This window comes from Haematobia irritans, chromosome 2 (genome assembly GCF_050003625.1).
Source record: "Haematobia irritans isolate KBUSLIRL chromosome 2, ASM5000362v1, whole genome shotgun sequence".
Taxonomy (NCBI): domain Eukaryota; kingdom Metazoa; phylum Arthropoda; class Insecta; order Diptera; family Muscidae; genus Haematobia; species Haematobia irritans.
This window is the reverse complement of record NC_134398.1, coordinates 147,843,868-147,856,112: the sequence shown is the minus strand read 5'-3', so window position 1 is coordinate 147,856,112 and position 12,245 is coordinate 147,843,868. Positions and strand designations below refer to the sequence as shown.

The 12,245-nt window shown below is 29.8% G+C and overlaps 1 protein-coding gene across 1 annotated transcript in view; it reads left to right on the top strand.

Annotated features, from left to right (window-relative positions):
* Positions 1 to 3,435: 3,435 nt before the first annotated feature.
* SmydA-3 (SET and MYND domain containing, arthropod-specific, member 3) overlaps positions 3,436 to 12,245 on the top strand; it is a 28,472-nt gene continuing 19,662 nt past the window's right edge. Inside the window, exon 1 of the mRNA XM_075296565.1 lies at positions 3,436 to 4,040. Within this exon, the coding sequence (XP_075152680.1) occupies positions 3,694 to 4,040 (347 nt within the window). The 5' untranslated portion in view covers positions 3,436 to 3,693. The remainder of the gene's footprint in view (positions 4,041 to 12,245) is intronic.

Below are 12,245 nucleotides of genomic sequence, written 5' to 3'. Positions count from 1 at the left end.
GTTAATACCCTGCCAACATTTTTTGAATTTGACGGCGCTTCTGAGAATCCCCACTACGTCGAAAACAGTCGTATACGATATCCAAAACTCCTCGCAAAAGCGCCGTGACTATTGAGAAGTTGTACCACGCCAAGTTACTACAAAAAAGTATCGCATCTGTGCAAATTTAAGAGCCTTTTTACTTCAATTTAGAACGACGGCAATAATAGCGCTTTCAAACTATCAGAAAAATTGAATTTTAAGATAGTTGTAAAAGAATCATTGTGGTCAAGTAAAACACGATTGTTTAGATGTTTATTAATTTTATTAAACATTTATAAATTCTCATAAATATAACGAAATTTACATGAAAGTATTTTGCCATCACTACCCTGCCAACATTTTTTGAATTTGGGGCGCTTCTGAGAATCCCCACTACGTCGAAAACAGTCGTATACGATATCCACAACTCCTCGGAAAAGCGCCGTCACTATTGAGAAGTTGTACCACGCCAAGTTACTACGAAAAAGTATCGCATGAGTGCAATTATTAGGTGCCCTTCTGGATACATTTAGAAGGACGCCAATAAGAGCCCTTCAAACAATCAGAGAAAGTGCATTTTAAGATAGTAGAATCATTGTGGTCAAGTAAAACACGAGTGCTTAGATGTTTATTAATTTTATTAAACATTTATAAATTCTCATAAATATAACATTTATACGACTATCACATTACATTTAACATATTTTTATGCATTAATAAAAGATGGATGTTGAGTTACAAGTTGCAAGTTGTTGTAGTGTCCATCAGCCAGTGCTTTTATTCCCAGCGGAGGCAGCGTGTCTGGAAAAATATTTGAAAAACTATCACTTTATTCCAATTGGGAAAGTCAAAAATTGTTCACCAATATACCTTTTACAATTTTAAGCGAAATAACTGTGTTTTCAGCACTTCATTATCGTTTTTATTTAAATAAATTGTAAGAAGCTAGCTAGTTGTGCGACGGCCTGGTATTAAGACGCATTTATTTTGACGTTAGCGTTGATGAAAACTATTGAAAATCAACAGTCGGCACTGTCATGCCAATACTTGAGCTGAAAATAACTTCACTTTCAATTTCATGTACGTCCACTTTTTTAAGTACACACGATCTTTTTGGAAGATTACAATTTGCACAATTGGGAAATTTTTCTCTTGTTGTTTTTCACTGGTGCGATTCAATTTTTTGTTAAGGACAAGCTTCCTTAAATTAATGGAATTTTATGTAAAATAAATTTTATAATTTTAGCTTGAATTTTCTTTTTCATTAAGTTTAGGACACGAATCTTGGAAATTTGCGTAACTCCGTTAAAGTCATATGTCATGGGAGTAAGGCAAATTTTCCTTGAAGTAAAGAAAATTGTTTTAAATTAATTAAAGATATTGTCTGTAAATTAACTGATATTTTGAATCTTCAGATTTAAGATAAAAACGCAACAAATATGGACTAAGACTCCTCAGCAAAAAAAGAGCTTAAAAAAGTAATTTGGATCCCCAATTTGTGATCCGGAAGTAGTGCAAACTTGGATCATCTCCAATGAATTTTACATGGGCTTGTCATAGGATAGAAGTACTCCATTTATGGATCCTTTGCAATGATTCAGAAGTTGTGCCTTGGAAGTTCATTTGGATGAAGAAATTTAAAAAACTAAAAAACAAAATTTTTTGATTTCACTTTTTATTTTATCAGTATTTTTTTACACTTTTATTTTCTTATTATCTAATTTTTGCAAATTGAAAAACTTCTTCGCTTCCACTGGATCTTTTGGCACCATAACAGAACGCCTTAGCACACTCAGCCACAAACGCCATTGAACACGATCAGAGAATGAAGCCGACCCATTTTTAACTAACACTAAATTTTTGCCTCCGGCGGCGGCGGATTGACGGCTAATGCGCTTTACAGACTATCAGTTATTCCGGACGGAATGTCGGTGTTTGTAAAGAATCTTACATTGTGTCGGATCGATACGACTTGTCGGCGATGACTAAATAATCGGTAAATGTGTTATCGATCCCATAAACATGCAGCAGTATCGATTATGCCTTCGGACTTAACTTATAATGTGCATAATATATGGGATATATTCGACACGAGCACTGTCGTCCGGAATAACTGATAGTCTGTAAAGCGCATAAGCCGATAAAAAATTGTCTGTTCGGCGGCGCAAAATTATCTATTATAAAATCAATTTGAAGTTTTCCGAATTGTAATGAGACTAGTTGTACAACCAATCTTACAATCAAAGTTACATTTCATTCAAATTTTTTGAGCTAAATTTTTGTAAAACTATTATAGCAACTTGATACTAATTGATTGAAAGTGGAAAGTTCAAAATTTTGGCAAAAACTATAACAAATATTATTAAATTTTTCTGATATAAATCAATATTTTAGATTAATTGGCAGCTAAATTTGAGTCGAGATGAGTCGACATATTCGGCGGCGGCGTCGACTGCTAAAAACGGGTCGGCGACGGCTAAAATCGGCGGCGCGACTCGGCGGCTTCATTCTCTGAACACGATGCATCAAAACGTCTATTCAAATGTTTGTAACATGAACCTAATATGACATCACGGCATGACATTCTAATTACTAATTACTTATTATGAATGAAAAAATAAAGAACGCTGGTTCAAATCTCACTAGCGGCAATTGTTTTATTAAATATTTTTCTAAAAAAATATTTTTTTATGTTACATATTGAAAGTGTTTTTTTGTCATATATTTTTGTATAAATATATTTTGTCCATTAAAATTCAATAAAAAATTAAAAATTATCGTAATTTGCGAAATATTCTCAAAAGAACTTCCATGGAAGTGAAAAAATCAAACGGCCCAGCCTAATTACGTACTTTCTAAGACTCGTCCAAAAGGACTGGATCGGAAGTGGAAAAAAATCGATAGGGGATGCGCTTTAAAACAAATGTTTGTGGACTTGTCCAAAAGAACTGCATCGGATGGGGGATTCTGCATTCATGATAAAATGGAATCGAAAATACATTTACTTTAAGGTGTCTGCTTTAATTTGGATTTTTAAACTGGCATCGGTTCGTTTGATTTGTAACATTTTCTGTCAGCTACCCCGTAGTCATGAGGGCACACCCAACACAATAAAGAATTTCGAGAAAAAAATATGAAAATTAAAAAAAAAAAAATATTCTGCATTCATGATGAAATGGAATCGCCTAGAGAAACAACTCGATCTTTCTCTCAAGATATTCAACTCACGTGCATCAAAATCAATGACCGACGAGACCAGGCAACAAAACAAATGTGTATACATCAACAAGAAAATTTCAAGTAAAAAAAAAAATAACAAAACATTCGAAATAAGAACATTTTATAAATAAAACATCTATTATAGAAGAGAGGAACATGTATAAAAATTGAAAGAATCACACAAAAAACAATGTGCATTCAATTTAATTCAGTTTAGACAATTGAAAGCGACACATATCACTCTGAAAGTGAATTTAAAAAAAATCTAAAAAAAAAGATAATAAGAGATCTTAGAAATCAAAATCTTAAAGAAATAAAGAAATTTTTATTGAAAAAAAGTTTTTAATTAAGTTAAAAAATCGAGGAGATTACCTCCTGTAACTTTGGAGTGTCTTAAAAAATAACTAAATAACTGAATATTTTGGGGAAACGGAAAACGGAATTTTGTGGAAAATGTTGAAATCACGTTTGGAAATTGATCATAAATATGGTCGCAGTTTGGTCACCACTGAGGCGGTATCAAAAGGTGAAGTGGTTGTCGATGAACTTCCATTTGCCCATGGACCAAAACAACAAAGTGGCATCGTTTGTTTAGTGTGCTATATGCCTTTGGAATTCGGAGAAGATGGTGATTTTTATGATCGTTGTGAAACCTGTGATTGGCCTTTGTGTGCTTCGTGTATTGATTCACCGGTCCACAAGGACGAATGTAAAATTTTTTCCGAAGCTAATGTTCGATTTGCTGGTAATGTTGGAGAAGATGGTATCTGCGCTCAATTGGATTGCATAACACCTTTGAGGTTAGTTAGTAATGATAAATTACTCGTCTTTTGTAAAATTTAATTGATTTGTTTTAGTTCAAATAACAAAGTGAAAAATAAGAGGGCCACACATGGTAAATAACACATATAATTGAAAGGTTTTCTTTGTTTTCAATATCAAATTTTGACCCTAGGAAAATCATTTGAAAGTCCTTAAAACCCCCCTTTAAATCCTTTAAATAGGACCATTATGTAGATTGAAAATTTCGTCTGCATGTTTATTTTGTCTTTATGTTTTCATCCATTCTCATGTAATGTAGGTCATGGCGATCTTGTGTAGTGAAAGAGAAAGGTAATACAGAAAATCATACAAAAATGTTTGCTTACATTTAGAAGCGTTTCTAGCGTTTTCTATGACAATATATTCTGCTTTTGTATAACCCCACTGAAATATACAGTATATTTCAAAAAGTAAAAAATATAGAATATATTTTAAAAAGTAAATTTCCAATAAAATCTAGAAAAATAGTTTTACTCAAATAGAGTGGAATGCAAATGGCGCATCAACCGATCCACTTCAAATAAAGAACTTTATAATATTATTACCCATTACCATGGTATATGTTATTTTGGAAGGTGTTTTCAAGGTATCAGCTGATTAAAATTTTCTCAAAATATATATATATATATATCTTACGCCCGATATGCACTTATATGGCCCCATAAAACGGTTGCCGCAGTTGGTAGAATTCTACCAAATCTGGTACACGCAAAAAAAATAATTCTTTCCTCCCAAACGAAATTTTAGACAAACAAAGTTCGTTTCTCAATTACTTTTCGTAGAAAGGAAGTGTATTTGGAAAAAAATATATACTTTTTGTGATAAACGTTTATTCTTTTCCAGGATGTAAAAAATTTTTTCATAAAGACTACCTCAAAAAATTTTTTCTAGCTAATTGCATTTTCCCTCACATCTTTCTCACTTCCACGAAGTTTTTTAGTTAGCACCTTTTTCTGTAATACAAACAATGTATAGGAAATTATACGATTTTATAAATTTAAAAATTTTTTTTATACCTTTCGCCTGGACGGAGAATCGAACTGCGGACCATGCAATTTGTAAGCCAACACACTAACCACTGAGCTATGTACCTGTTATGGTCATCAATAGATAAATATTCATATAAGTTATATTTATATAGCATAGCTTGCGGCGCCAACGAGCCCATTAAACAAAGTTTATTTAACAGAAAAATACATTTAGTTGGGCACCGTGCAGCAGTGGTTGCTAACATACGCCCGACTTGCATGCCAAGGGTCGTGGGTTCGATCCCTGCTTCGAACAAAGTTTTTTTTTTACATATATTCCAGATATGGTCGGAAGATTCCGAAAAAATGTTCAAAATTACATTCTACTACATTAAATTTTTACTATGATCTGTAAAATGTGTGTTATTAAAGACCTAAAGTCGGAAAAGAACAGTGTTTGATGTAAACGAAATGGACTGTGTTGTTGGTTCAAAAATAACTTTTTTTATGGAAAAAAATAAAAATTTTGTAACAAACGATTTTTTTTGGTATTCAAATTGTATACTTTTCGAAGCAATTCAAAAAACTCTAACAAAATAAAAACGTTTTCGGTACACGTTTTCCAAATGTTTTTTTCTTTGCGTTTAGTATTTTACTGTAGATTGGTAGAATTCTTGATGTTTTCGTCGATTTTGCAAAACATTCCTCTCCAACTAGGAGATACTTCACAAACATTCGATAGAAATAAAATTTTGACAAAATTTTCTATTGAAATAAATTTTTTTATAAAAATAACATTTTCTATAGGAATACAATTTTGACAATATTTTCTATAGAAATAAAATTTTGACAAAGTTTGCCTATAGAAATACAATTTTGACAAAAATTTCTATAGAAGTAAAATTTTGACAAGATTTCCTAAAGATATAAAATTTTGTTAAAATTTTCTAAAGAAATAAAATTTTTACAAAATTTTCTATAGAAAAAAATGTTGACTAAATTTTCTATATGAAAAAAAATTTTTGATAAAATTTCCTAAAAAATAAAATGTTGACAAAATTTTCTATAGAAATACAATTTTGACAATATTTCCAATAGAAATACATTTTTGATAAAATTTTCTATAGAAATACAATGTTGACAAAATTTTCTATAGAAATAAAATTTTGGCAAAATTTTCTATAGAAAAAAATGTTGACTAAAATTTCTATATAAAAGAATTTTGACAAAATGTTAGAAAGAAACAAAATTTTGAACAAATTTCCTAAAAAAATTTTTCTAAAGAAATAAAATTATGACAAAATTTTCTATAGAAATTAAATTTTGATAAAATTTCCTATAGAAATAAAGATTTTTACAAAATTTTCTATACAAAATTTTACACATAACTAAGATTTTTTCTTTCGTAGTTTTTCTGAAAGTTTTATTATTTTTGGCTCGAGTGGCGACCGTGCCGCAGAAGATAGGATTTGACTCTGATTTACTTCAAATTTTGCACAAGGAGTATTTTTGATAGTATTATCAAGTGTGTCAAATTTTGTACACTCATATAAAAAAGTCTGCTAAAAACAGCAGTCGACGTCTGCTGTTATATTTTTGTACTTCAGGGCCTAATGAACAACAATTTATAAAATTTTTAGGTTATAAATTTTTCCCCAAGGCATATTTAAGAACCATAAGTAGTTTTTGGTATATATTTGCACTGTAATATACTTACAAGCTCCTAAATACGATCAGCAAACATTTTGTTAACTGTTATGTCTCAATTCAATAATTATTCAGATTTTTGGTCAAATACTATAGATGATAGCTCTTAAGTTGACATTTTTATTTGTTTTAGCCAAAATAAAACATGTTTTAGTGTAATCGAGCTTAAAAAATAGCAGGAAATGTTTGCTATTTCAGCAAACAGTGACTGCTGTCCCTTTTTCAGCAGACTTTCTGCTGTTTTAGCAGACTTTTCTGCTGTCCCTTCTAACAAATTTATCTAATTGAAGAAACACAAATTACGAAATTTGAAAGTCTTTTCTTTTTTAAAAATTGCCAATTTTTTTGGATCAGAAGAATTCATATACTATCACCAAAATGGTCGATAAAAGCTTTAAACTTATCCCTATTTGGCATTCTATAAAACAATCAAAAAAGTTGGGAGAAGTCTAGAAAAAAATATTACGACAAAAAGTAAAAAAAAATTGGTAAAAATTCTGAACTATTATTTTTTAAAATTTGTAAATTTTACCATAAAAGAGACCATCTTGAACTTCGTATCGGTGAACAAATTATTATGTCTAATAAATGGTTTTTAATTTTTCGAAAAATATTTATTTATTTTTCTACAATACATTTTTTCAGTGTATGCCTTTTGTGAATCTGAAATGAAATTCTTTCAATAAAAACAAGCTAAACCAAAAACGATATCAACATTTAAATGTCTCAGAATTCTGATTTTTTTCCCTTAATTTTCTCATATGTATGGATTATAGTTTAAAAATGAGTATATATACAGTGAGCAAAAAAAGTTGTACACCAATTTGAAATAAATTGTGGAAGGATATGAAAAATATTAAGTACATATAATTTTATTATAACTTGAATGAAAGCTCGGATCTCAAGCTTTAATTTAAGGTTTAACAAATATATATTTACTTCATATTTTCAATATAGTTTTACAATATATCCCATATTGGTGTACAACTTTTTTCTTTGCTGACTGTATATGCTGATTGTTTATATTTCTAAATCCTCCAATGAATTTATAAGCACACAAATTGTATCCATATAATATAGATGTACGTATTTGCTAGCATGTCTAAACTATCATAAATTAATGATTTGTTAAGAATTTCAATAAGTACGTCATAAATACACATCGACTTTATGGTAAATGCGGGGATATGTTTTTAAATTTAGGTTGGTATTGTACTTTATTTTCACAGCCATTAGCGTAGCTAGACAATTTTCCTAGGGGGGCTATTTTTAGACTGAAATTATAGGTTCAATTAATGTTTATACCCTAAACCACATAGTGGTCAGGGTATAATAAGTTTGATCGGCCAAAAAATGTGCCTACCAGAAATATTGATTTTAGACCCCATAAAATATATACCGATCGACTCAGAATCACCTCCTGAGTCGATCTAGCGCTTGGTGTCCGTCCGTCCGTCTGTCCATGTATTTGTTGTTCACAGGATTCCGGTCGCAATTATTAACCGATTTTGATTAAATTTGGTACAGGGAGTTTTTTGGGCACAAGGACGAACGCTATTGAATTTGGAAGAAATCGGATCAAATTTAGATATAGCTCCCATATATATGTATCGCCCGATTTCGACAAATGGGGTCACGTTGCGCGTTTTTTCAAGCGGATCTTCACCAAATTTGGCAAAAGGTAATCTTTTCCATCGCCCTTCATGTCTGCAAAATTTCATCCAAATCGGTTCAGATTTAGATATAGCTCTCATATATATGTATCGCCCGATTTTCCCAAATTTGGCCACAAAACCTTTATTTATCAACCGATCTTACTCAAATGTGGCTAAATATAATCTTCTATAGCACTAACTATATGTGCAAAAAATCATAGAAATCGGTTCAGATTTAGCTATAGCTCCCATATATATGTATAGCCCGATTTTCCCAAATTTGGCCATAGAACTCTTATTTATTAACCCATCTTACTAAAAGTTGGCTAGATCCAATCCTCTATAGTACTAACTATATGTGCAAAATTTCATCGAAATCGGTTCAGATGTAGATATGGCTCCCATATATGTATCACCCGATTTTGAAAAATTCGCCCCTAATAACCTTATGTTTGACCATACAGGCCTCATTTCTTAACTGATCTTACTCAAATCTTGCACAAGGTAACCTTTTGTGGTATTAATAAAACCCGCAATATATGATGCAAATTGATTCAGATTCAGATTATTCATATATAGCTTCCCTATATATGCATCGCTCGATTTTCCCAAATTTGGCCATAGTACTCTTATTTATTAACCAATGTTACTCAAATTTCAAATTTTGATGTACTAGCCGATTGTACTTATACGTACTTGTAGCTCTTATACAAATTTGTATTTATTACCCACACTAATTTAAAGATTTTCTATTTTTTAATAATGGGCTCAATATTAGTGGCATACTAACTCCGTAGGTGCAATATCAACACAGCCAGTGTTGCAAGAAGTATGGGAAATTCCCTATATGTAGGGTTTTTCTAATATTTAGCGTCTTGTAGGGACGTAGGGCAACAATGTACGACATTTTCACTCAACACAATTTGTAAGCCGGCAAGGCTTGATGTTTAACAATGTGTGGTAAACTTTATTCCTGTAGAAAATTTTGTCAACATTTTATTTCTATAGAACATTTTGTCAAAATTGTATTTCTATAGAAAATACAATTTTTTTCTATTCAAAATATTATTTCTATAAAAAATTTTCTCAAAATTTTATTTCTGTGGAATTTTTTCTCAAAATTTTATTTCTATAGAATTTATTGTCAACATGTTATTTCTATAGAAAAATTTCTCACAAAAATTTGTTTAGAGAAACTTTTTCCAAAATTTTATTTTTATAGAGATTTAACAAAAAAGATTACTAATTTGGGTAGAATTCTATCAACTGTGGCAACCGTGGTGGTAATACAAATTTATATTCTAAGTTATATACGTTGCATATTCATGTTTTAGGATAATAAAGTACTTAGAACCATTTTTGTTTTGTAAAATTTTTTAAATTTAACGAAAAATATAGTAGGGAAAATTGTTTGGGAATGAATGGGAAAGTAGGGAACTTTTTTTGTCCTTGTAGGGTAAACCGAACATTTTCCCTGGCAACATTGACTATGAGCTATAGTCAGATTGACACAAAGCACCCATAGACATGTACCCCCTATTTTTTTTAAATATGCAACTGCGGTTAATCTCCCAGACCTATATGTTACCCCACAAACGCTTATGATTACTAATTCTGTAATGGTGGTTTAGGGTATGATATAGACGGCCCCGCCCGACTTTCTACTTTATTTTTTCATCAATATGTTTTATTACACAATTATTTTCCTACACTGAAAAAACAGTGAACCCTTTTCCATTGCAAAATTAACTAAACTGTAGTAATATTGACCATGATTTAGCCCTTGAGATTTTTTTCAACTTGTCTAGTTTATAATTCTCTTAAATATTAGTTCGTCTATAACATTGTATTTTAGTTCATTTTTACAACACCATAAGATTTATATACCCCTACCAAGTTAAAAAGTCAGTATTATTTTGGCTTACCTGCTTATTTTTTGGGAAACCCGATAATAAAAAGTGGTTAAAATGTCGACGACTAAACTATTTTTAAATCAATCATTGCACAGTACAGAGAAATTAAATAATTAAAGGAACAACAACCCGTTTTACTATTATGAAAATTTTCAAATTTTAAAATTCAACTTTCTTTAAGCAAAAGTACTTTATTATAAAAAGTTATGATGAAAGTTCTTAATACAATGTTTTTGTGAATAAAAATTATGACCACGTGGAACAAGAAAGTAGTTTATTTTAACTCGCTATTTGGACATTTTGACTTTTCCTTAGTTTTTTATTCATCGTTAGTAAATTCACATATCTTGCTGAAAAAAATGGAAGGAATAATGCAAATTTTTAAAAATTAACATGTAATAAAATATAATTTTTAATCTCTTTAAATTAGCTGTAACTTACCATATTTGGGGGCATTTTATTAAATGGTGTAAGGAATTCAACTTTTCTTAGATAAACGTACATACCTCATAAAGTTTGTACCTGAAACAATTAGAGAAATAATGATAATCTAATTAAAGAAATAATATGCATAAAAAAACTAAATATTCTGGTTAAAAGAATTTAAAGAAAGCTAAACAATTCATAAAAATGTTTCCAAATTGTTATTCTGAAATTAAATATTTGTTTTTTTACAATAAAAATATTAAATTGGTTTCCAAAAATATTTGATTAATGTAATACTAAAATAAGGTATTAAAAACATGTAATATTGAAAATAAAAAGGCCATAAAATTTTAAATATTCTAGTGAAAAGAAAGCCAATTTTTAAAAGAAAACTTACCAGTTCTCTATTAAATTATACGCTGAGGAGGAATATAAAAATATGCCCGAATCCATCTTGGGATTGCTCTGAAATTAAATATTTTTTTACAACAAAAAACAAAAAAAACATTAAACTATGTAGTTTCAAAAAAAAAATATATATAATTAGCAAATAATGATATAAATAAAAAATATCCTTTTTAAAAGAAAACCACATTTTAAAAAGAATACTTACCAATTTATGATTAAACTATATGCTGAGGTGTAACAAAAATTTTTCAAAAATATTTGATTAATGTAATACTAAAATAAGGTATTAAAAACCTGTAATTTTTGACAATAAAAAGGTCATTAAAACGTAAATATTCTAGTGAGAAGAAAGCAAATTTTTAAAAGAAAATTTACCACTTCTCTATTAAATTATACGCTGAGGAGAAATATACAAATTTGCCCGAATCCATCTGGGGTTGCTCTTAACTTAAATATTTTTTTACAACAAAGAAAAACATGAAACTGGTAAAAAAAGTAATAATAATAATTAGCAAATAATAATATACATAAAGAATTTTATTTTTTAAAAGAAAACCAAATTGAAAAAGAATTCTTACCTATTTATCATTAAACTATACGCTGAGGTGTAACAAACAATTTTCCAAATTCATCTGGAGTTACTCTGAAATTGAATATTTATTTTTTACATTGAATAATAAAAATTAAATTAGATAAAACAATTTCAATATACTTTCCATTCTAGCATTTTTTCCTAAATATTGAACATTCTTAATAACTTTTTTCTAAGCTACCGATCATCACTTCGCCATCGTACATCTCATCGCTAAAATATTAATAACTTTAATTTCAAAGTTTTAATAAACAAACACCAATATATGTCAAAATATTCCATACCTTTATATTCCCTTGTTACATACTTGCTAAAAAGATGCAACAGCCCACGCCAACGCCAACTATACCAAAGATAATAAAAGAGGAAGATGGGAGATTGGCTACTGAGCACATCAAACCATTTACCACATTAGTTTAATACTCGAACCAAACGCGTATACGACAGGTATTGACATAGCATTAAAATGCACATAAAAAGAAACTAAGAGCACGAAATAAATTTCCATAAAGGG